The following is a 26,084-nucleotide window of genomic DNA, read 5'->3' as shown; positions in this document are numbered from 1 at the left end:
GCCAGAGCTCTGGCCTGAGTTTCATTTCAGCTGCTGTTGTTCAGTTTTAATTACAGACGGATAGTAAGGAATGTGTCATAATGCACAATATATACTAAATAAATGAAAGGTTATAAGGTTCATTTATTTATCATTTGACACAGGGTTGTAAAACAAGATGAGACTCCACCATGAGAAAGAGTTTTATTGTTATGACATCTTATTCATTGACTGTATATAATTTTGTTTTGTTGAGGGGAATAAAGGGAACACTAACGCTAATGTTAATGAGGGGAGGCGGCTAATTCACTCCCCCGACACCTGTACGGGCTCAAATTAGGGTCAAAATGATTTTGAGCTTGTAAAGTAATGTTTGCAAGTTATTCCAATGTTTGTTGTTGTAAATCAACCTTTGTAAACCTGTAAAATAAATCTGCACGAGAAATTCAAGTTTGTGCATGTTAGAAAAAATGTACTTTAACTACAACATCTGCAGGAATGTGATGGAATCAACTAATATTTTCTTCATAGTTAACATAAGGATATAAGTTTCATTAATTTCAGGCTAATTCAACTATTTCCAGACTTCAGAATTTATAAACATGAGTTCAGCTGACATGATGATGATGACCTGCTGAAACACAATCAGCCTTAACAGACTTCCCAGCATGCATTGTTTCCAAGCTAAAGGTCAAAAAACAAAACAAACAAAACAAAAACAATAACAAAGCTGCATAAAACAACCATAAAGAACATGAGCAGGAAGAGACAGACATGAGACACAAACAGCCCAACAACACGTGCTGCTCTGAAATGTGCATTTTATTGTTGAAGCTTCTTTAGAAATCTGTTTTAAATTTTTTTTTGGATCTTTTCACCTTTATTTTTGCAGGAAGTGATTTAGTGGCAGTTTAAGAGAAACTGTAATTTCCCAAATGTGGAGATAATAAAAGAATCATATTTGGGCATATCCCTGCCCGCCGGTCCAATACCCATCTGCTCCAGCTATCTGCCCTCCTTCCATGTGCAACAACGGGAATTTTCCACTACTCTTCCCGGAATGAAGCTCTCCTCTCCCTTCCCGACTCCCCTTCATTTTCAGTCATTTACCAGAACTCCGACACCGCCCCCACCATCACCTCTCTGTCTCCGCCCCGCGCTGCCGGTCCCACCTCACACCTAAAACCAGCTCGCTTCGCGGATCCTCCTGCTTTCACCTCGCAGCAGCAGCCGGAGTCTCTCGGGACTCAAACTTCAGACAAACTACAGTTTATTTTTCTTAAATCTAGTTGTGTTCTTCAGCTGAAAACATGGCTCAGGTCAACACTTGCCTCAAACGGGTCTTCACCATCTTCAACGTGTGTTTCGCGGTGAGTGAAAAGTTTTAAAACCTTACAAATGGCTGCGTCTCACCTTCATCCCTGTGGGAATAAAAAGTGCGTAGTGTCTGTTCTCTCGGCTTTAAAGCACAACTTTAGCGATGTGTATTAAGTTACACGTTTAAGTCATTTGTAAATCAGCAAGTTTACCCATTAGTAAGTTTGTTAAAGAGAACAACAACAATAGGGAGGACTAAATGAAGTGAAACCAACCAATTAAAAGATAGAAATGTGTTTCCTTTGACCCATTTTAAAGTTTATTTCAATGTTATCAGTGTAAATGTATTTGTAGATGTTGAAAATGTTTGTCTTGGAGTCCAGATGTTGTAAAAAGTGAACCAGACCAGTGGTTTTTTTTTTTTTTTTTTTTAGCTCATTATGTTATTTTAAGCATTTTATGGCAGTTCAATGTGTTTGCAGCAGAGCAAAGGAAAAGTAATCTGCAACCAGTTTCTCGTTTCAGAAAAATTTCAAGCAAAATTGAAGAATATTTGCAGCTGAATTGTCATTCTGAAATGTGAATAAGGATCACAGCTTTTATTTGTCATATGTGACAGTAAATGAAATATCTTTGTTGACGTTACTTTAGACTCTGCAACATTTGTTATTCATATAAGAAAATGATGAGCACATTCATATTGTTAGTTGCAGCCCTAGTTCACAGCTGTTGAAAACCAGATGATTAATAATTAATGTGATTAAGTAGAACAAACTGTCCAGTGTGATGCATTCAAATGTTTTGTTTATACAACCAAGACTCCAAAGATGTTAAATCTACTGTAACAAAAGACCAGAAAAAGCATCAAATTCTCACATTTAAAATCTGGAACTTTCACATTTTATCTTGAAAAGTGAAAAAAATAGTTGCGGTCCACGAAATAGTTGTTGTTGTACAAGCTTTCGATTGTGGGTGTTGCTGCTGTTAAGTTTTTTTTTTGTCTCATCTGGTTTCCAGTAAGTCTGAAGCAGAAACAACAATTAAATTTAATAGTAAGCAGCTGTTTTTGCTCCACGGAAAGCTTTTGTTCAGACGTCTTTTCACAATAAAAGCCCCCCCTGTGTTCCTTTACAGTAGTGTTTGTCTTGATGGAATAAGGTCAGTCTGATTCTTATCTGGGCTTTGAGGAGCTGCTGTCTGAAGTTCATGAGCAGTTTCCGTCCTGTGACAAATCATTACCTTGTGTTTAAACAGGCTGCTCTGGTTTGACCAGTTTAATTGGTCGAGGTGCAGGTTAGAAACTTACTGTTTAAAGATCAGTTTATATACTGAGCCGGGCTCTCTATGGACAAGCTATCTACTGGACACCATGTAAATGACTTTGTAAAGGACCAGTGTGTTGGATTTAGGTGGATCTAATATTCATAATTATGTTTTCATTATTGTGAAATCACCTGAATCTAACTCAGAATGAGCCCTTCATATCTACAGTAGCTCAGAGAGGCCACTGTATTCAGTTGGTTTCGATCTGCAGCGTCACCACTACATGTACACACTGGTCCCAAATTAATAGTGTACAATTATTTTATAATTTATTAATGTTTTCAGTTTTTTAACTTCATAGTAAGGTGAATATTTTTAGGTTTTGGACTGTTGGCCTGATAAAACAAGACATTTAATGACATGGGCGTTTTTCACTGGTTTCTGATGTGAAACAATTAATTGAGAAAATAATCAGCAGAGTTATTGATAATGGAAAAAGCCTTAAAATATAATTTGTGTAGCCTCGTTTTGCAACCACTCAGATTTATCTCGTCACCTCTTTGAAGAAAATGAACGCAGGTAGTTGTTGTGTTTGCAGGAGGTCGGCGTGGATCTAATCAAACTGTGTGTTTTTTGGTTTCAGATCATCGGTGGAGTCATCATCAGCCTCGGTCTGCTGTGTCAGATCCTCACCAGCTATCAAAGTGTAAGAAACAAACACACCTTCAACCTTCCAATTAACAAACAAAACACGTCTCTTCAAAAAAAAAACCACAAACATGTGAACCTGTGACTCGTCTTCACCTCCACAGGTGCAGAATCGGACCGACGCCCTCGTTGTCTTCTACGTTGTCGGCATCATCACCATGGTGATCGCCATCCTGGGAGCCTACGGAGCCCATAAGGAGAGCAGAGTGTCCATGATCATAGTGAGTACAGAGATCAGCTGACGCAGGATGATGATGAATCTTCAGAATAAAAGAGGATGTGAAATTATTTTATTTCCAAATTGTCATGTTACTTCACAGCAGAGAAACCCAGAGGTTACTGACTCTCCTAAAACGAGACGACGTGATTATGAGCTTTAAACAAAATCAAAATGATGTTGAGGGGAAAACCAGACCCACCGAGATACAAAAACAAATATACGTAGATATGATGAACAGAAACGAGAGAACGGAGGTTAGTTTGGTTTCTTTGTCTGGTTTCCTGTTGATGTGTGTTTGGATTCATTATTTTGCCTCAGTGACGTCAGCACGGAGATGAAACTACAAGCTGGTTAGTTGTTTTAATGCGCAGCAGAAACATTATCTCCTGCTGGAGCCTGGCTCGAGAACAAAGCTGGTTATTATAATTATAATATAATAACGTCCAAATATTGACACTAAGGCTCAGACTATAGATACGTGCAGGATTTATTATATAGACATTTTAAGCATTGCAAATATTCCATAATGACATTTTGCTGCTTTTTGTCTCATGTTTTCTTCTCTAGCCTGTAAAACATCTTCCTAATAATTCCCGATCAGATCCTCCGATCACAGTCTGAGTTCCTCTCCTGCTCTGATTGAATCTCACTTTCTCAGAAATTCAGAAATAAAGACTTTGCTTCCCGGCAGGATCCGACTGATGCAACGCTCTGATGCAACTCGAGGCGTGTAAACTGTCGGTCAGCAGTCGGTCAGCAGTCATGAACTCCTGTGCTTGTTTCTGCAGTTCCTGGTGTGTATGGTGGTCGGCAGTCTGCTGATGCTGAGAGTTGGAGTCCCCTTCGCCGCCGTCCGTCCTCAGGTAACGACCTCTGACGCTCTGCTGTTGGTTCTACTGTTGGTTCTGCTGTTGGTTCTACTGTTGGTTCTGCTGCATCATTTCTTTGGAGAACTTCACCCAATGATACTCCAAATATGATTATAGGAAAGTGTAATGCTGAAAAATTATTGTTTCACTATTTATCTGATACTGCGGAAGAGGATTAGAGTCACATGTGACTTAGTTTTTTACTTTACTTACTAACTTTTCACTTTAAAGTCAGAATCCAGAGTTTAAAGAGTCAAAATCCACCAACAAAAACTTACCTGGGTGTGTTGAACTTGCTCCGTAGTACAAAGAGATGATGGAGGAGAAGTTCCGGACCTTTCTGCCTCTGGATCAGGCTTCAGATGAGGCAAAGAATATGGTCAACAGCTTGCAGAGCACGGTAAGAGACACACACACACACACCTACACACACACACACACACACACACACACACACACACACACACACACACACACACACACACACACACACTAGTGCTATTGTTCTGTAACGAGATTTCCAGGTGAAGGTTCTATCTGCAGGTGAAACTGACTAAACACAAACAGCGTGAAACAATAAATTGATCATGACAGAAAAGGAACGGTCGACTCTTTAATAATCGATTCATCACTTCCGTCATTTTTTCAAACAAAAAAACCCAAAAACATTTTTGTGTTTTTCAGTTTCTGGGAAAAAAAACAAGAAATCCAACAACTCATGAGTGATGTTTTAATTTCTGGAGAGAGTCATGTTACCATGACGACAGTTCTGTTCGGTTCTTTTCAGCTCCGTGTTAAACTCCATTCGATTTGTTTCCTTTGCAAAACAAAAGTTTCCAGGTCAGAGCTGGTGTTGTTTGTCTTTGGGCTCTGCCTTCGCCTGCAGCTCTCTGCCGTCAGGACTAACAAAACACGTGTTCCCACAATTCCCCCAGAGGGTGAAGAGGTGCGGCCCGCGGCCTCTGATTGGCTGTCTGAGCGACAGGTAGCCGAGTTGTTGGGCAGAAACGTAAATGAAGTGGAGGTGGATTATTTTACCACCGCAGGGAGGACTTCCTGTCTCCGTGTGGTCTACCGGTCAACTATTTACCACTTCCTGATTTTAAAGAGGAAGGTGACTCGACCTCTTACTCACATCCATATTTACTTTCTAATGAGGAAACTTTAGAAAACACACAGGCGTTTTACTTCCTGTTTGCTAGAATGCTCAAGAACAAAGTTTTTAAGTTTCACAATTTGGTAATTTGTGAAAAAAAGTTTGGGAAAGTGTGTGTGTGTGTGTGTGTGTGTGTGTGTGTGTGTGTGTGTGTGTGTGTGTGGTGTGTGTGTGTGTGTGTGTGTGTGTGTGTGTGTGTCATACACTGAATCTCTTAACCACCATGTGTAATATTAGAGTTTACCATTAAAAACTCCAACTTATTAAAGTGTTTTTCTTTCCTCATATTCCAAAAGAAGCTGCTGCCTTTTTGGTGATAACTGGGGATTCTGGGATATTGAGTTGCAGTGAGGATGTAGCTCGTTTACAGACTTGTTAAGTGGCTAAATTTAAAGGAATAAATCTGCTGTGAAAGTTGTGTATGTAAAGTGAAAAACAAACGGGTCAAACCAGAGATTAGTGGCTTTTACAGATGGAAACTTTCTACCAACTGCTCTAGTTTCAGGTGTGAGAGGAAAGTAGCTTCTTAAACTTCCTGCCTTTGTTCAGTCTGAACATTCGTCTTAAACACTCGATACTCAATCATCAGTCGACCACCAACCAGTCAACGCGGGAAACTGTGATTTCCTGTTGGTAAATTTTAAGTTTCTCACGCGTCCACACTACTCGCTTTCAGAAACTCAGCTGCAGCGGTTTGAGTCTGAGAGGACGGAGATCGTCTGTGATCCGGGGCTAAAGCCGTCGTCTAAAACATATCAGTGTGGACGAAGCCTTTGTCATAAACTCCATCTCTTTTGTTTTTGTAATTATTTCACTCTTTTATAAACAGAAAAACAATGAATCGATTTAATCCTGAAGAGAAACCGAGAAAATCGTCACATTTCAGAAGCTGGATCAACGTTTTTGGCGTTTTGGCTTGAAAAGCGTCTGAAACGATGAATCGATTATTGAAGCCATTTAACCATCGATCGATCAGCTGTGACATGACTGCAAATCATTTCAGCTGTCAGACACGTCCCTGCTGCGATCTCTTCCCGATCAATAACCCTCCTGCTTCTTCTTCTTCTTCTTCTCTGGTGTTTAGATGCACTGCTGCGGTCTGTTCAGCTACACCGACTGGGAGTCCGATATCCCCCCCTCCTGCCTGTGTGACCCGTCCGAGGAGGAACAGATGGGAGCGTGTCGCACCATCGACTACAGAGTGAGTATCGTCGCGCCGACATCGTCGTCTTCATCTTCCTCACCTGTGTCTCAAACGGCAGGTGACTGATGTTTTCCCGTTTCTGTCTCCTGCAGAGCCTTTTCCAGCAGAAGTCCGTCTACGCCAAGGTGAGTGACTCGGCGGCGGCTTCGAATGAGAGCGAGTGTTGGTGAAAGATTCATCAGCTGCTTGTAAAATAAGTAGAAAGTGACGATGTCTGTCTCCTCCCGTCCTCAGCCCTGCGTTCCCATCATCCTTCACTACGTCCTGCTGCTGCTCGACATCGTGCTGGGCGTCATCTTCTCTCTGCTCGCGCTGGCGGTGAGTGTTTCTGTCGTCACGCTGCTTCCAGATCAGTTTCCATCAGTCAGATTCATTTCATCGATTTTTAACCCCCCGAAAAATAATTTAAAAAAGCAGGTGATGTTAAAATCATCTCACCTCCTCTTCTACATCTAATGGGGCTGATTCTCTTCTGTTTAACTCCAACACCAGCGTTTAATCATTTTATTTTTATGCAATTATATTGATTCTAATTTATTTTGTATTTTCCACCTTGTACTTGCATTTTATCTTTTACTGTTGTACGACGCCTGTAAATGTATTCTTAAATGATTAAACCAAATCTCTTTGGGTTTTAGACAAAACTACGGTGGCCCAGAAGCTAAACACGCTGCAACTTAAGGAAACACAAACACATTGTTTTCTGAATGTGTTTTCTGAAGTTGCATTGCTTTGAGCTCTTCGGGCCACCGTACAGAACAAATCACTGACTGGTGGAAAGCGCTTGTTGGCAGTTTCACTTGTTATTTCCTCAGACGTCAGAAAGCTCTTTCTGCTGAGCAGCTCAAACCAGCAGCTCATTGATTTGTCCGTCTTTAAACGCTGATATTGAACCGGACTCTTGTGTTTTCCTTCCAGGTGCTGGGCATGATCCTGTCCTCCATCATCCTCCACCAGATGCGTTACCCCAACAGACCCACTGTCCTGATGACGGTGCCCACCATCTTCACCACGCCGCCACCCAAGTACCAGGAGCTGCACAACCCCCCGACCTACTGAGGGAGCGACTCCAGCTTCCTGTTTACAGTATCAGGAGGAGGCCAGTTCTTCTGAGGTCAAAGTGCCTCTGGTCTCTGAGGAGATGCGACTGCAAACAAGTTCATTTTCTAATTAAAGAAAAGAATAGCTGCAACAAGATTTATTCTTCTGTCAGAATCTGCCGTTTAATTAAGTTTGTAAATGTTTTTCTAATCATCAGATTAATATTCCATGTTGGTTTTTAATGAAACATCGCCAACGTTTGTTTCCAGGTCACAAAATCTTATTTATTTTGGTGAAGAGAAATTTGATTTTGGTTACTGAGAAAATGTGAAAATGAAAGTTTTGAGCGGCAAAAATATTCTCAAAAAATAAAAACCATTTTATTGTTAGAACAAAATGAGACATTAATCCCTAAAATGTGCCTTTTTTTTTCTCTGAAGTTCGGCTCTAATCTTTTTCTGTAGAGACGCAAATACGTTTTTTAAAATCTTTCCTTTGTCGTCATGTCGCTTCAAACAAACTAAAACCACTAATTCTCATTTTGTTAAAGCAAATGCAAAAAATAAACTGGAGGTAGAAGCACTGAGCTCAACCACAGTCGCTTCAAAAGATTTAGTTTTATATAAAAAAAAGTATTTTTAACAGTGAAAAGCTTAAATTATATTTTTCTTGTTCCGACCCTGAAGGGATTTAAATCCACTGTTTGCAGAAAACGTCATTCTTATGTCAGTTACTGTATTTTTTTAAAAAGTTTTTATATTCTTTTATTATTGTAAGTGAATGTGACTCTGGGTCTTTTCTCTCTGTTTTGTCTGATAATTCACATTTCTCTTGTAACCAGCATCGTGTCACAAACATTCGCTTAAGTGTCGACGAAGATTTAGACGTGAAATTAAAAACGCAACAACAGATAAAACAAAAACTGTCGGAAAGAGAAACTGGAGAAAAGGGAAATGTTTTTTTATTTCACGTTTGATTGTTCTGCTTGTGAAATGATTTAAGAAATAAAACCTACACCAGAAACTGTGTGTGTGCGTCTGTGTGAAAATGTGTCGACCACAACATACAAATGTTTTCAAATCGACATTCACAAAATTTAATTTAATATTTATTTGACTGAGACTTTTAGACGATACTTTTTATTAGAAATAGACTTGGTTGCTTATAATTACGTTAATAATTCAGTGAACACTTTCACTTTTCATAAATCTGAAAGACGTAACAGTTTTCATACGTTGTTGCAGGCTCACTATTTGGCAAGATCAAGTTAATGCTCACTAATTTATCTTACTAATGAGTTACTACCATTTATAAATGGTAAAAGAAGCTTGATTGTAAAACATTTATTAATGAGTTACTGGTTATAAATAATAGTTGCCTAAGCGAACAAATACTGGATGATGGAGAAAAGAGAGATATTAGGCTCAACAGTACATTTCAATGTGGGCTCACTATTTGGCAAACAGCCGGTCACTGTTGCCCTTTTTATCTTATATTTTATAACAGCTTATAAACGATTTTAAAGTTTTAACAAGCTAATTAATAAACTAATTATAGACCATTCATAAATCCTTTATAAGGGGAGTCTGATTGTGGGACTCATTTATCTTTAAAATCTTTAAGTTGTATTGTTTGAAACAGACTCTGACTGGATTTTAGAGATTGATTCTGGTAAATAAATGAATAAATAAAGTTTGATGTGGCTCCACTTTGTGTGATGGAGAGTCGTGACAGATTCCTCTGATCTAAAGGATTTTTAACTAATAACAGGTGATAAATCTTCATCATCGTCATTCAGCGGACTGAAGGTGTTAAAGTATTTCTGACATTTCTGATGAAGATATAAATTAAACTCGTGGCCCAGATACAAACCGAGGCCTTTTACAGTGTAAAGGTGAAGTCAGCGCCGCCCCCTGGTGGACAAACCACAGACCAGCAGGTTTCTACACATGATGTCACTCATCAGCTGACGTTTACACTAATATGATGCAACAATATCAGCCACGGCCATTCAAAAGAAAAGTAAGTTTACATTTAGTGTTTCTACAGTAACCGTGTGGAGAAGCTACAATTGTAAAAGAATAAATAGTATTTATTCATTTTGAAGCATAAAATTTAATTTGACTTTATTTGTCGAGAGTCAGTGAGTCCAACATTTCTTGTACTTCAGTATTTCTTTAAACCTTTGGCCCCATTTCAAACATTAAATAATAATTAAACACCAGATGAACCTGAATCAATGTTTTTTTACCTGATGAATGATTCTGATGTTGTTCTGTATTTTTTTTACAATCATCAACAAATCCCATAAAAAAAACAACAACACGTCAGTCCGACCGTCAACTCCTTCCTGACTTCTTCGCTGTGTCGCGGCTCTGAGCTCGTTGGTTCCTACTGAAGACGGAAATCTCGGGGACTATTTTCAGCAGCGGATTAATCCACATTTGGGGCTGTGGTGAGTGTTTGTATCAGCCAGTGTAACACTGACTCACTGACATTCATTGTTATTGTTTTTGTTTGTTTTTAATGGGATTTGTTGACAAGAAAAAAATATATATTTCTCCTTTAAAATGCTGAACTTTAATTTTTCTTTTTCCCCCGTTTGAAGAGAAGAACAGCGACAATGTAAGAAGTGAAATAACGACAATGTGTGCGACACCTCCATGCGTTGTGTAAATCGTTATAATTGTTCTATTATCTTTACAAAACACTTTTGACACTAGCAGTTTAAAAAATTACATTTCCAAAAGGTGTGCTGATTTTTTTTTCCTTTGTTTTTTTCATTCTTCCATAATGAACAGGACAGTACATCTTTTACTTTTCTTCTTCTATGTGCATTGATTTTTCCCCAAAGGCAGATAAAACGTCCAGAATGTTTTTTTTGTGTTTTTTGTTTGTTTTTGTTTTTTTGTACAATGTCACAGAGCTTTTTTTTTTTTTCTTCAGTAAGCAGAGATTAATGGAGCTAAAGGCCGGGAGGGAAAACAACAGCAAAGTCCACAGTAGAGAGAGCGAGTACAGAGATAAAGGTTTGTTCATGTACAGGTTTCCATCATGAGTATAACTTATTAAATAATCGCTGCTCAGTTTTTTTATTTATTCACCAAGTCATTTAAAAGTCAAAACAAACAAACAAACAAACAAACGAAGCCTTTTACAGAAATCAAACATGCACGGTTTTATTCCTCTGTCCGGGAGACTGGCGTGTTGTGTTGCTGTGTTGTGTTGTTGTTGTTGTTGTCATGACGTGTGTGTTGTTGTTGTTGTTGTTGTTGTCATGACGTGTGTGTTGTTGTTTATGAAACCATTAATCCGACATTTAGAGGAAGAAGGAGAAAAACTTTGAGCTGCACAATGTCAATAAAACCAGAATTTTACTTTGAGCTGAAACAATTAGTCAATTAATCAATTACAAAAAAATTAAAATAAATATAATTGACAAAACGTTTTTGTTTATTTTTCAATGTCAAAGAAATTCCTGATTTTCTGTTTTAAACAACTTTAAATGTAATATTTTGGGGGATAATAATTCATTTTTTCACTATTTTCTAATATTTTATGAACCAAATAATTAATTATTGAAAATAAATTGATGAACAGATTTCTGCTTAACACAAACAGATCAGTGATCAATATCAATATATTGTTTTCAGACCTGTAGGCAACTGAGTTGTTTGTATTCGCTGCTCATGTTTTATTTTTTATCTACAATATTTTTCATTTAGAAACCAAAATATTGGGATATTTTTAACTATTTTATCGATTAAACAACAAACTAAATTAATCTTATATTTAATTACCTTGATTTTGCTGAATATTTCAAACTGATTCATTCTCTTTTTCGTTTTTTTTTTCTTTATTTATAACTGTGAAATATTTTATTTTTTGTCATTTTAGAGTTTAAAGTTTTTCTTTCTGGTTGTTGCAGAAATTTTGTTGTTTATTTATTAAATAATCACTTCTTTTTTTTTTTTTTTTACATTTGGCTTCAACAATGAGAAGTATGATTTTATTTATAGTTTGTTTGTAGAACAAGTGACTGCAGCTTTTATCTGATGATGTTTGTGCATCTACCTGGAGTCTGTTTGTAGCTGCTGCTGGTTCCTCACAGGTCCAAACGTCTGCACCTCCATGTTTGATTGTAGAGGATGTTTAAGGGTTTATGGGATGTGTATTGATCAGACACCAGTGTTCAATCATGAAGTTTGGGGGGAAAGATTTTGGCACTAAATGCAACATGAGGAACATGAGCTGGAGGAGTTCAGTGCAGCAACAGTAAATATGTGATGAATGAATAAAGAAGCAGGAGAGTTCAGTCATCAGGACCTGTGAAGAACTCCGCGGCCGGGATTTAACTTTCATCGCCTCCCTGCCGTTCCACTTTCGTCCAGCAGGCGACGCTGTTACACCACAAACTGATCAACATGAAGATTAATGGCGGTTTGTACAGTGTGTCTTTGTGTGTGCAGATTGCATGTTTAACCATTAAAGAGCCCCTCCCACCCCCAAAAAACAAAAACTAAACAAATCTCTGCTGAAGCTTGAGCCGCTTTTTTGTGTCTTCAAACTTATTTTTAACTGTTTTATTAATAATCTTTAGTATGAAACACACGGAGGCAGCTGGAGGAGGGAGGGAAGAGGCCTTCAATGTTTCTGTGATATTAGTCGCTGCTTTGTTTGAGATTACTGTCGAGTTATCGTCTGTTTTTATAAGAAATGACAGTAAATAAAGTGCTAAAAACGAGATTTTTTTTTTGAATTTTGTAACTAAAAGCACTGATTTCAATCATGAGGACTTCAGTTACTTTTACTTTGAAAGGGTACACTGAACAAAGTCATTTAAATATGATTTCCCATGCTCCTTAGCGGCAGAGGCGTTGCTGAATGAACACAGCAGATTATTTCAGAGCGGACCAACCGGACGACAGAGACACTGATAAATGTGTGTGTGAGTATAATGTCTGCAAGCATGTATGACAGAGAGTGTGAGTGTGTGTGTGTGTGTGTGTTTGTGTAAAAGTGTGTGTGTGTGTGTGTTAGCCAGAAGAGCAGCACCCTCCGGCAGGTGTGGCCTGTGGTTCGTCGTCGACGATCTGTACGCCCCGCCTACTCGAAGCTGATTGGCTGGCTCCGTTGCCCTTCAACCTCTCCTCGGCCTGAGCCGTCTCCATCATCCCTGAAACACACACACACACACACACACACACACACACACACACACAGACACACACACACAGTTGATCAGATCAGATGAATTCCTTTCTTCCACCTGTAACATGTTCACTAGTTGGATGATGTTTCCCTGTTTCCAGTCTTTATGCTAAGCTAAGCTAACCAGCTGCTGGATTTGGCTTCATATCGACAGAACACACATAAGATCATTATCGATCGTCTCCTCTCAGTCTCTGATCATAAAAGAATAAACAAATTTCCCAAAATATTGAACTTTTGCTTTTAGCTGCAGCTAAAATTGAGTTTTTTTCTTTCTTAAAGTTCCACATTTTAAACTTTCCTGTGTTTTATTTTGAAGTGTTGATCCATAAGAAGATATATTTGTTGTTTTAAGAACCAAAAACCATCTCAGTGTAGTTTCACATCTCCTCTCTCAGGCTTCTCTCTGCAGCTCTAGTAACAACAGGTCTGTGAGCCAATCAGAAGAGAGGAGGCTCTGAGCTTGGGGACTGCTTCGTTGTGACATCACAAAGTTCCAGAAGTCCTGACGGCTGGTTTTAAGACTCAGTTTCTGAATACAGGCTGTGTGCATTTCTCTGTGGACTGAGGCTTTGATACTTTCACAGTATTAATATAGAAGCTAGAGCTGATCTATAATCACACTACACATGGACACACACCTTTACACTGGAGGAGCTTTAAACTGTAAACTCTGATGTTCACTGAGGGTCAATATTCAATAATATCAAATATTTCCCTCGATTGTATCGAGATATTACATTTTGAAATTTTCAAATGTTTCTGTAGATATTCTTTATCATATGGTTTTATCTATTTGATCTGGTTTTTGTGGGTGTTACAATAAACACGAGGATTTCCAAAATGTCTGTTCCTTTAAAATTCACACAAAAAGAAAAGAAAAACATTAATGTGACTTTCTGCTCTAAAATAAACTTCTTAAAAAGTCTAAAAGTGACTTCTTACTTTTACAGAGATCCAGGAAGAGCTCCTCGATGCCTTTGTTTAACTTGGCTGATGTGTGGTAGTGTTTGGCTCCCACCGACTCCGCGTAACTGAGGAGAAACAACCACCATCACCATCATCATCATCATCATCATCATGTGTCTGAACAACACTTAATAATGAGTGTTTTTACCTCTCAGCCTCTTCCACTGAAACATGTCTGTCTTTGTCCAAATCAATCTTATTACCTGCAGAGAGAAGAAAACACATTGATCCTCCACGTTTCACTCTCAGCATTTTCTTTTAACTTTATGGAGGAAGATCAGGGACGTGATTAAAAATAAATAAGTAAATAAATTCTGACTTTAAACTCAGAATATCACAGTTGTTGAGGAAAGAGCCAGAGCTTTTTATACAAACTGGACATTTTAACAAACTTTTAAAAAACACTGAAGTTGCAGATTTATTGATCCCATCCGGCTCAATTAAATCAGGCTTTAGAAGGACTCGTATAATTTGGTTTAATTAATGAATTTGTAGCTTTATAAACAAGAGCGTCGTTTCTCTGTCATTTTAAATTTGAAGATGCAGTGAAATCAAAACCAATCAAACTCACAATCTGGTTAATAAACTCTTTCCTAATCTCCTTGTACAGGAGCAAAGTCTCCAGTAACACGAATGTATTTATATGGCACATGGTTCATATACTGAGGCCGTTTTAAAAACTTACTTAAAATAAAATAACTGTTTTCTCAGCTGGTGAATCAAACCCCAGAAAACCGAGACACCAGATTCAACTTGGAGCAAACCGACTGGCCAGTTCGACGCTGCAGCAGATTCTTTATATTTAACAGGTTCATCAATCATCGTCGGCTCGGAGCCTCTGAAGTTCGGCCTCATGTGACTCCGTCCTTCGTTACAAACTAAAATTACATTTCCTTCCAGCAGCTTCCACATCTGTCGCGGAGCCGCCGTCCGAACACATGATGAACAAACATCAGCAGCATAATCTGATTTAAACCAGAAACTCCCCTCACGATGCCACACGCAGACAAAATGACTTGATATGAAGCCGCCATGGCAACGACACAACAACACAAACATGACAACAAGCCCCGGTCTTCCCGCCACTTGTTCCAAACAGATGATGAGGAGATTCTTTTCTAGTGTTGTGATATTAACGTTTTAATGTGATAATTATCTCGTTATGTTTTTCTAATATATGTAGAGAACCAGGTGTGAACAGCTTTTATTGTGAAGCTCAAACATGTTAAAACATCTCGTCTCTACGCCTTCAAAATAAAATTAAATCTGCAGCTATTTTCATCATCAATTAATCGTTTAAGTTCTTTTTTAAGTAAAAAAAAAAAAAAAACCCAAACAAACAATTGATGTTTGTGGTTCTAAAATCTTTTTCTTAGCATTACAGTTTTCAGTTAATTGAGTATTTGGGGGTTTTGGACCAAAACAAGATGTTTAATGACCTTAACTCAAGGATATTTATCACGTTTCTGATGTTTTTCAGACAAAAGAATGAATCACTTGCTCAGATTAATCAATAATGAAAATATCTGTTAGCTTCAGGTAAAGCCTGGACTTTAACTTTTTATTCTTAATTCTCTTTTGTTTCATTTTAGCTCATTTTTATTTTCTATTTCTCTTCGAATCTTCTTTCTGCTTGTATTTTTACATCGTCTCGTGTTTCTTTTATATTTATGTATTTACTTTCATGTATTTGTTTATTTGATGAAGATGCATCTGCACTGAATACACAATGTCAACATAAAGAATTACAGCACAAATGCTTCTTTAGATACATTTAACAAGTAAAACACTCACCTACTATACATAAACAAATCTCGTTGCCCAACATTTTCCTCAACTCCTTCACCCAGTTCTTCACCTGCAGGAGGAGGGGGAGGAGGAGGAGGAGGAGGAGGAGGAGGAAGAGGAGGAGGAGGAGGAGGAGGAAGAAGAGGAGGAGGAGGAGGAGGAAGAGGAGGAAGAGGAGGAGGAGGAGGAAGAGGAAGAGGAGGAAGAAGAGGAGGAGGAGGAAGAGGAGGAGGAGGAGGAGGAAGAGGAGGGGGAGGAAGAGGAGCAGGAGGAAGAGGAAGAGGAGGAGGAGGAGGAAGAGGAGGAGGAAGAGGAGGAGGAGGAAGAGGAGGAGGAAGAGGAGGAAGAGGAGGAGGAGGAAGAGGAGGAGGAGGAAGAGGAGGAGGAGGAGGAAGAGGAGGAGGAGGAGGAGGAGGAAGAGGAGGAGGAAGAGGAGGAAGAGGAGGAGGAAGAGGAGGAGGAAGAGGAGGAGGAGGAGAAGAAGAGGAGGAGGAGGAGGAGGAAGAGGAGGAGGAGGAAGAGGAGGAAGAGAGAGGAGGAGGAAGGAGGAAGAGGAGGAGGAGGAGGAGGAGGAGAGGAGAGGAGGAGGAGGAAGAGGAGGAGGAGGAGAGGAGGAGGAGGAAGAGGAGGAGGAGAGGAAGAGGAAGAGGAGGAGGAGGAGGAGGAGGAGGAGGAAGAAGAGGAGGAGGAGGAGGAAGAGGAGGAGGAGGAGGAAGAGGAGGAGGAGGAGGAGGAGGAAGAGGAGGAGGAGGAGGAGGAGGAGGAGGAGGAGGAAGAGGAGGAGGAGGAAGAGAATTTAATAAAGAAGACAAAACACATCAAACATTCATACTGAGAAGCTGGGAGCAAAACAATTATTTAAACCATTTATCAATTATCAGACGATTAATTTCCTGTTAATTGACTGATTGATTAATCCTCTCATCACTTGTGTTGGACACAAGGCTGTGACATTTCAAATGTCTTTATTCCAGATCCAATGCCTGAACATACTGACAACAAAAATACTTTACGTAAAAACTGTTTTCAACCATATAAAACTTCTCAAACCGGAACAAGTAAAATACAAGTTATAATTCAGATCAGGAAACATTGGATCAAATATTAAACAAAGAATCAGGTCTAAATAATTCAGTGTGAAACTATATTTTACTGTTTATTATAAAGAGGAATAAACGAGCGGCCGTCACCTTCTGGAAGGAGTCTTCGTCTGTGATGTCGTACACTAGTACGGCTCCATTGGAGTCTCTGTAGTAGATGGGACCTAACGCGTGGAAACGCTCCTGACCTGCTGTGTCCTGCACACAAACACAACACAGTTCGTCTCCGTGTCGCCGACACTACGACGTGAACACAGACTCAGACTGTGACTGTCTCTCACCCATATGGCCAGGTTCACTCTCTTTCCCGTGATGTTGAGCTTCTTTGTGAGGAAGGACGCCTGCGGAGGAAGAGGAAGGAGGAGGAGGAGGAAGAGGAGGAGGAGGAAGAGGAGGAAGAGGAGGAGGAGGAAGAGAATTTAATAAAGAAGACAAAACACATCAAACATTCATACTGAGAAGCTGGGAGCAAAACAATTATTTAAACCATTTATCAATTATCAGACGATTAATTTCCTGTTAATTGACTGATTGATTAATCCTCTCATCACTTGTGTTGGACATCAGGCTGTGACATTTCAAATGTATCTTTATTCCAGATCCAATGCCTGAACATACTGACAACAAAAACGTAAAAACTGTTTTCAACCATATAAAACTTCTCAAACCTGAACAAGCAAAATACAAGTTATAATTCAGATCAGGAAACACTGGATCAAATATTAAACAAAGAATCAGGTCTAATTAATTCAGTGTGAAACTATATTTTACTGTTTATTATAAAGAGGAATAAACGAGCGGCCGTCACCTTCTGGAAGGAGTCTTCGTCTGTGATGTCGTACACTAGTACGGCTCCATTGGAGTCTCTGTAGTAGATGGGACCTAACGCGTGGAAACGCTCCTGACCTGCTGTGTCCTGCACACAAACACAACACAGTTCGTCTCCGTGTCGCCGACACTACGACGTGAACACAGACTCAGACTGTGACTGTCTCTCACCCATATGGCCAGGTTCACTCTCTTTCCCGTGATGTTGAGCTTCTTTGTGAGGAAGGACGCCTGCGGAGGAAGAGGAAGGATGAGGATGATCATGACGTCAGGATTCAACGGTGAAGCTCGGATCGTGTAAATCATAAAAACACACGAGGGAACGAACCGATGAAGCAAGAGAAGCGCTGACGACGTGGAAAATATGTATTTAATAGAAACAGAAGAACATCAGAGGCTGTTTCACCAAATCACCTTTAACACACAAGCTGCACGAGGTCACTTCCTCTCGCTTACTGAGACAGTTTAGACCAATCACAGCTGACACGAGCTTTTATTACTCTGCAGGTTGGAAACACGGATCCAAAGTGCAACTGTAAAGTGCAAAAAACATAAAAATATAAATTATAAACTGCAGAAGAAATCCGTGCATCCATCCCATTCTCTTGAACGCGATGTCTCAGTAACGCCTTGCTGATTTTGGTGGTCAAAAGTCAAAGGTCACTGTGACCTCACAAAACACTTTTTTGGCGCCAACTCGTGAAACCACACACACTAATTATAAACACAATTTATCTCAAATGTCTATAAGGATAAAAAATGAAGTGATGATATTTTATACGCAAAGAGGTCAAAGGTCAACTTCACTAGTTTGTTTTCCAAACAATTAACTGAAAAAAATAACGAATTAATCGACAATGAAAATAATCATCAGCTGCAGTTCTCGTCCAAAAACCAAGAGATTAGATTCGTCAAAATCGTCACATTTAAGGAACTGTAACATTAAATATTCAGATTCATTGATCAGCTGACCAATCAACAAACTGACTGGTTTTAAAACAACTAATGAGCTTTTAATCGTCTGTTCCGGCTCTAAATCTTAACGACGGGTCTCAAAGAAAAATATCCAGATTTTAAAAGTGAACCCGAGCCTGAAGCTTTCCGCCTGACCGAGCTGAAATCTCTCAATTCATGTTTACTTCATAATTCCTGGTGACTCAAAATCAATACCCACTGATCTTCTAGTCGACTCAGTAATGGTTTCTAAGCACAGCTGTACATCATGACATCATCAAACACCGACGGTGAAAAGGTCGAGGAGAGGCCGCGGAAAAGGACAAAGAGAGAACGATGATGAGAGCGAAGAAGCAGCAGCTGGAGATAAGAGGCGACGACGCTTTACGTATCAGTTCTGACAGGAAGTGGAACAAACGAGTTTGTCGAGTCTTTAATCTGGAATTTAAATTAAAACAGTTTTGGTGGAAGAAAAACTAAAAAAAAAAAAAACAGCTGAATTCAGTTTTTCTGCAACAGTTTCGTTCTCCGCTGTGAATTGTGAGTTTCTTGCCAAGAGTTTGTTGAACGCAGCTTTAATAAAAACCCAAAGGTCAAAGTCTGAGGTTTTTTTTTTCTTCCTGATTTATTGAACTGTTGAAACGATCCGAAGCTTCAGACAAAAACAGGAAGAAGAGACTGAAGCTCAGATTCAGTTCATCACAACTTCCAACAAAAACCCACTGTTCTGACAGAGTCCACTCCACTACTGATTATTGATTACCCAGATACAGATTGCTTTCATTACTGATTGAGTGACTGATTGATTACAGATTGATTACAGAATAAACCGGCACAGATCGCGTTCCACTGTCCATATCGAACAAGAGTGAACACAATGAATTAAGTGTAAAACGCACGACGTGAACTTCATCAGGAAGATTATTATCTCTAGACCCACAAATACTTTGTAGATAGTTAAGATTGTATTTCTATAGACAAGGACTAATATACAACACTGACTTTCTTGTTTCTAATTATTTTATGTTTAAGTTTTCTGAAATGAAAACGGATACTGGAGCTTTTTCACCCACTTATTTATTTTTTATTGATCTTGATTTGTGACTGAAAAGTTTCCTCTTCTCAGTTATTAAAGAAATGAATTCATTATAAAGCTGTTGTGTATGTCTTCTGTTTGATTCTAGGTTTTGAGGTGGTGTTGTGTTGCACACGTGTCTCTTTGGGACCCCACTGCTACAACACAGTGACTAATGGGGATGTTAATGAATAAATAAGTAAGTAAATAAAAAGTTAATTTATTTTCTCAATTAATCAGTTTGTCTGTAAAACGCCTGAAATCATTTCCTGCAGCTGAAGGTGACGTCATCACGTCATCGTCGAGTGACAAAGAAAAACATCAAATCTTCACATTTCTGTTTCCAGAAGCTGGAAACAGAAAATGTTTTGACATTTATGCTGAAAACGATTGATCCATCTGCTGATTTCTAACGATCAGGATCGCTATCAGCTGAGACACGAGCGGAGGAAACATCCAGGCCGTGGCGACAGTATCAGCGGCCGAGAGGACAAATATGTACAGACACAAGACATCCGCTCTCCAATGCAAAGAGCCTCATGACGAAGCCTGACAGTTTAATAACGCAGAGCTCGTGCTGCGAGGTTTCAGGTCGTTCGCTCATGAACGGAAATCAGTCGTTTTTCTGATCTTCAAATAATAAAAGAGAAAAGATCACAGTGTCACATTTCATTTAACGCTCGGCTCGCAGGTCGACGCTGGAGAATCTCCGCTCCTCGTCTCTTTGATCTCCAACCACAGAATCTCACTTTAACCAGCAACAAAATAATACGTTCATCTCCAGCTTTGACGCCGTCGTGTTAAACTGAAGGTCACATGTGAGCGAATGTAAACTGTGTCTGAGGCCTGCAGCTAAAGGGCTGAGGAGCGTTCAAGAACATGTGACTGCTCATAATGGAGGAGTCAAATCCAGATGACACCGTGAATGAGACTCTTCATTCATTCCTTTGAAACATCTGGATCCTCCTGCTCCGACACATTTGAATGAAGCTGAATTTTCCAGGAGAGAAAGTCGAAGCGAACGCATCGTGTGGATGAATTCACAGACCGACAGAGTGTGAGATGTTCCGATTCCAGAGCTGATAATATGTCAGAGTTGTTTTCTACTTTATCTAATTTAATAAAAGTCAAAGATCTCCAATGCAGCCCGAGTGCTGACGGACTTTTGAGGCTGAAATCAATAATTAGTTTCACAAAAAAAGAGATGATACATCAGCCAATATTCATTCTTGTGATATAAACAAACATTTCCTCTCATTTTGCTTATTAAAGAATTAAAAAAACGTGATGTGCATGAAACAAAACATGTGACTGTTTAAAAATAATGAGAATTCATTGTTTTTTTCAAACAAAATTATGAGGATTTGCTGCTTCTCTTTATTTTATATTAACCAGGTTTGAGCGATAACCACAACTGAATATCTTGATACAGTCCAGCACAAATATCACTATATATGATATTATGATGTTTATTTATGATAATGTATTTACAATAATAATAATACATAATTACATTATTGTATTTTATGTTTCAGGTGTTTTTTTATACACGTTGTGTAAAACTGCAAAAACTATTTGATATTGTGAAAGATATTATAAATATTATAATCTAATATCAGCCTAAACCTGTTCTAAAGTGTAGAACAACAATAATTTCTCTGCATGTGAACAAGCAACTAGATTTAAACGAGTCGATTATTTTATTTATTTATTATTATTTATTCTATTGGAGTATTTGTTGAACTGAGACACTGCTGCGCTGTGACGTCCGTCCTAAACGTCAAGCTGAGGCACGTTTCCAAACTGAGGCCAGGGGAGAAATCTCGTATCCACTGATTTACAGTCACCACAGTGCACGTAAACACGTTCTCCAATAACCAGCTGCTTCAGTAATCTGGTTACTCCAGTGCACGTAAACACACTTCACTACATCGTGTCAGGATTTTTTCCATGTGGAGAAACTTTATCCTGAAACTGATCAGATCATAAACAGCAGCAGATTTCTGCATCAGGCTGCAGCCTCAACACCAGAAGCTTCCGAATACGCAACAGCCGAGTTCATGACGCAACCCACAAACGCCAGCGTAACGCCGGCTTACACAACCGCAGCCTGCGAGGCTTTCTGTCACTCTCACCCTGAGCTCATCACTCGTCTGCAGACAGAGACCGGGCCGCTTTGATTCAGAGGCAGCGGCTGGAAGTGATTACTGATGCTCCATCACTGGCTGCTCTGATGGAAACGCTGCATCACTCTTCCTGCCCCCCCCCCCCCCCCCCCCCCCTCCTGTTTTCTCTTCTGCTGAGACCCACAGTCGGCGAGAGGCTTCTGTAACCTGATAAACAACTGAAACAGAGTCATGAAGGCGGAGCAGCGGCTGGGATATGCAAACACACTCAGACAGTGGAGGCATTTTATCAGCTCTGAGGCCGTGAGCAGAGATATGGACCAATATGAAAACTCTGTTTACATTTGCAAAGTTTTTTCCATCCACACTCAGGACTTCTGGACTGTTCTTTAAACGTCTTTGTTCTCAGTGAAACCACGAAAAACTAGAACCACCGCCTCCTCCACTCAGACTTCAGATTACAGCCCTGTTTATCCAGAGTCAAATCAAATATGAACCACTTGTGGGTCACACTGACCTTGACCTATGACCTTTGACCACCAAAATATAATGAGTTCATCCTTTAGTGCAAGTGAATGTTTGCGCCAAATTTGAAGAAGTTCCTTCAAGGCGTTTCAGATATACTGCGTTCACAAGACCAAAGCCGCAATTTGTGAGGTCACCGTGAACCTCACCTTTGACCTTTGACCACCAAATTCTAATCCGTTCAGCCTCGAGCCCGAGTGAATGTTGGTGCCAAATTTGAAGACGTTCCTTCAAGGCGTTACTGAGATATCGTGTCCATGGCTCATGGCTGTCGTCAGCGCAGAGGCGTGAAAACTGGTCCAACCAACCTTATGAAACCACGTTCTCTAAACCTGTTCCGTCTCGTTTGACACTAACAATCATTTTCATTCATCCATTCATCTGCCGATCAGTCGTCTTGATTACTCAACTAAACGTTTGATCTATAAAATGTGACTAAATAGTGAAAAATGCCCGTTAGAGTGACGACATGTGACGTCTACAAATGTCTAGTTCTGTTGCTCCAACGGTTCAAAACCCAAAGATCCAGATTCATCTTCACACCAGCTGATGTTTGACTGATGCTTAAAAATGTTAATTAATCTGTTAATTTTAGTTTTAGTTTTAGTCCAACGTTTTACGACGATATAAACCAAAGAAAAGCAGCAAATCTTCACATTTCAGAAGCTAAAATATTTAAAATATTTAGTTTGTTTTGTTTAATGAAGCCAAGAGTGAAAAAGAGAAAAGAAAAGGAGCGAGTCAGAAATAGAGGAGTTCACGTGTGTGTGGGTGAGAAAGAGAGAAATAAAACTGAAACTTAACTTTTATTTTGTTAACTTTTTCCAGCTCATTGAAACTCTTAAAGGAACAAACACACTGAACACACAGGACATGAGGTGTGTGTGTGTGTGTGTGTGTGTGTTGCAGTGAGCTTTAACCAGGGTGTGTGTATGTGGAGCCTTTATCAGTGGCTACACAGGGATTCATTATCCAGCTAATTTTATTATTATCATTATTATTACAGGTTATGCAACTGCGATTTCCATAAATAAAACCTTCATTTGAACACCTGTCCGTGCACCTGGAAGAAAAACTTCTCGTTGCACTCTTTCTAATTTTTCACATTTTTGCTGCTTTGAATCAGAAGTGCTGCGATGTCGATCTTATACTCTAATCGATTAGGCAATCAACAGAAAAATAATCGGCAACTTTCACTGAAAAATAATAAAAAAAAAAAAAAAACTTTCATCCTGTCAAACACGAAGCTGCTTTTACACTAAACTTGAGAATCTTTGTGTTTTCATATAAAGATTTCACCAACTGATTAACAGAGAAAATAATCTGCAGATTAATCAATAATGAAAATGATATTTGGTCGCAGCCCTATTGGAAAATGTTGTACAGATTGTGATTTAGGGCTGTGCCTAGAAATAAACTGTATTACCGTCATTATTATTATTATTATTATTATTATTATTATATGTTGGATAACAACACAGCTGTCTCGTCGTCGTTCTTTGTCAATTTTTCGCCTGAGTTATTAATTAGTTCAGAGACTCGTAGCTGTTGTCGGTTTCACCACAAACCTCACAGATCACACTGGTTAGTGAACATCACATCTGACACCTTCATAATTCTAATAAAAGGAAACTGAAATTCTGCAGATAATCCAGTACAAACCTAGACTGAAACTATTCAAATCAAATATCTTCGTTTCCAAATACTCCTCATTATTCTGAGAAAACAAACTTGAAATATGTCTATGTTTGAAATGATAGGTGATAAGCTGTTATAAGTTATAATCTGATAAGTTAGTTATCTGTATAGTAACCCTAGGAAATTAAAACAATTTGGACTGAAAAATGTATTTAATCCTAATTAGTATTTCAAAAACATCGTATTAGTCAGACCAGCTCCATTTCATCCATAACTGCAGCAGGAATCATCAGCACAGACAGCTGCTGACACAATGACACACACATTATTGATGCAGCAGATATTGATTATCTACAGTCTGTGTGACAGTTTCCCCTCTGATAGCTGCGTGTAATTCAGTTTGACATTTAGTTGCTTCCAGCAGTTAAAGGGAAAGTTAAATATTAAAAGACCAGATCTGGACCAGGTCTGACTTACAGAGCCCCACGTTCACACTCCAGTCCAAACCTGGACTGGATTAAGAGACCCGGACTATTTTAAGAGACTCATTCACATTTATAAAACTGGAATTAGATTCAAAAATAACACAAAAAACGTGTGATATACCTACATTTTTTAAATCTGGACAAGAGGACACCGGGAGAACCGAACACCTGTATAAAACAGTCTTGGATTTGGGAAATTCTTTATCCCATCCAGACTAGATCTAGACCAAAACCACTGAACCTACAGGTCTATGTTACATTAATGCAGCAGTAATAATAATCTAATGCTATGTCAATTCTAGTGCTGTAGCGATTAATCGATTGACAGGAAAATAATCTGCAACTATTTTGATAATCAAGTGATAGTTTCTGAAAATGTGATTGGTATTGATAGTTCCAGCTTCCAGATTTTTCTTGTTTTAACATGATAATAAACTGAGTTTCTTTGGGTTTTGATGGTCGGTTGGACAAAAGTTTTTAATATGAAGATATCACCTTGGCCTGTGGAAAGTTATTTTACACTGTTTATTGACGTTTTACACACCAATAAATCGATAAATCGATAAAATAGATTAATCAACAATGAAAATACTCGCTAGTATGCAGTATTTTGACAGTGTGGTATTAGTAATTTTATGTATTTGAGTACTTCCTCCACCACTGCAGGTACACAGACATCTTGGCACATCAGTGGACGCTTGACTTTCACCTCAGTCACCCCTGCTAATCCCCGCTAGACGGGCGGCTCCGGTTTCAGCCACAGCCCCCGCTCCCACGGTACGGCTCGGGGCTACGCAACACGCGTCCACACACACACAAGTGACAGCAACACAAACACCCCCCCCACTTCAACAAAACAACCCACCTCCCTCTCCCCCGTCCGCTTTGACTTCCAATAAAACAAACACCTCCGTTTGACTGTCACGGCTCGGAGGTTAGCTGACAGGCTAACCCGGGTCAGCGGCTCCCTCGGCGGTCTGCCTTACCTGTAGAGTTGTGATGTGTTTGTCGTTGAATTTGTTTTCGCAGTATCGGAGCACCAGCGACGTCTTCCCCACGCAGCCTTCCCCCAGCAGCACCACCTTGAAGGAGTAGGTTTTGCCGCTGTTGCCGCCCGCCCCTCCGGCCGCCATGGCTGGAAGTTATATTAAACTAATTTATCAGCGTTTATCAAAACAAGCGATGTCAAGCTAGCCCTGCTAATGCTAACCCCCGTCGGAACTGAAGTCCTGCGTAGCTCACATCGGCTTCCGACTTTAAAAAACAGCTAAAAATCAGGAGAAAAACACCTCGACAGCATCAGAGAATCCGACTTTTATGAATATCGACCAACAGATGTGAGACAAATGGGTCTAAACTGTGGAATAAATCCCCTTTCAATCTGATGCGAACGCCTGGTTTTCACCCAACTAATGGCGTCTCTACGCGTTAGCTGTTAGCCGGCTAGCTCCGCCGAAGATCGCCTACGCTCGGTAAGATGGAGCACTCGGTTATTTGAGTTGGGTAAGGCTGCAGCCTGAAGCCTCTCCCCTCATCCCCTGTCGTCTCATGCCTGGGCGTGTACAACAGTAACTTCACAGGGTCAAAAATACGAATTCGCGCGAATTAGAATTATTTGCAAGATGGAG

General features: G+C 39.5%; 2 protein-coding genes across 2 annotated transcripts; one reads left to right on the top strand and one right to left on the bottom strand.

Annotated features, from left to right (window-relative positions):
* Window positions 1-1,173: 1,173 nt before the first annotated feature.
* LOC130163188 (CD63 antigen-like) lies at window positions 1,174-8,785 on the top strand. Its single transcript, XM_056367123.1, has 9 exons — window positions 1,174-1,349; window positions 3,203-3,265; window positions 3,372-3,488; window positions 4,276-4,350; window positions 4,661-4,756; window positions 6,597-6,713; window positions 6,809-6,841; window positions 6,951-7,034; window positions 7,635-8,785. The coding sequence occupies exons 1-9, from the start codon at window positions 1,290-1,292 to the stop codon at window positions 7,773-7,775; spliced, it is 786 nt and encodes a 261-aa protein (XP_056223098.1). The 5' UTR covers window positions 1,174-1,289; the 3' UTR covers window positions 7,776-8,785.
* Window positions 8,786-10,421: 1,636 nt separating this feature from the next.
* On the bottom strand, window positions 10,422-25,944 carry rab21 (RAB21, member RAS oncogene family). Its single transcript, XM_056367124.1, has 7 exons — window positions 25,443-25,944; window positions 17,825-17,884; window positions 17,634-17,741; window positions 15,732-15,795; window positions 14,086-14,140; window positions 13,914-14,002; window positions 10,422-12,933 (listed from the first exon to the last, which is right to left on the bottom strand). Exons 1-7 carry the CDS (start codon window positions 25,587-25,589, stop codon window positions 12,794-12,796), a joined length of 663 nt encoding a protein of 220 aa, XP_056223099.1. The 5' UTR covers window positions 25,590-25,944; the 3' UTR covers window positions 10,422-12,793.
* Window positions 25,945-26,084: the final 140 nt, after the last annotated feature.

Source organism: Seriola aureovittata, chromosome 22 (genome assembly GCF_021018895.1).
Source record: "Seriola aureovittata isolate HTS-2021-v1 ecotype China chromosome 22, ASM2101889v1, whole genome shotgun sequence".
Classification (NCBI taxonomy): Eukaryota; Metazoa; Chordata; class Actinopteri; order Carangiformes; family Carangidae; genus Seriola; species Seriola aureovittata.
This window is presented reverse-complemented; position numbering and strand designations above follow the sequence as displayed.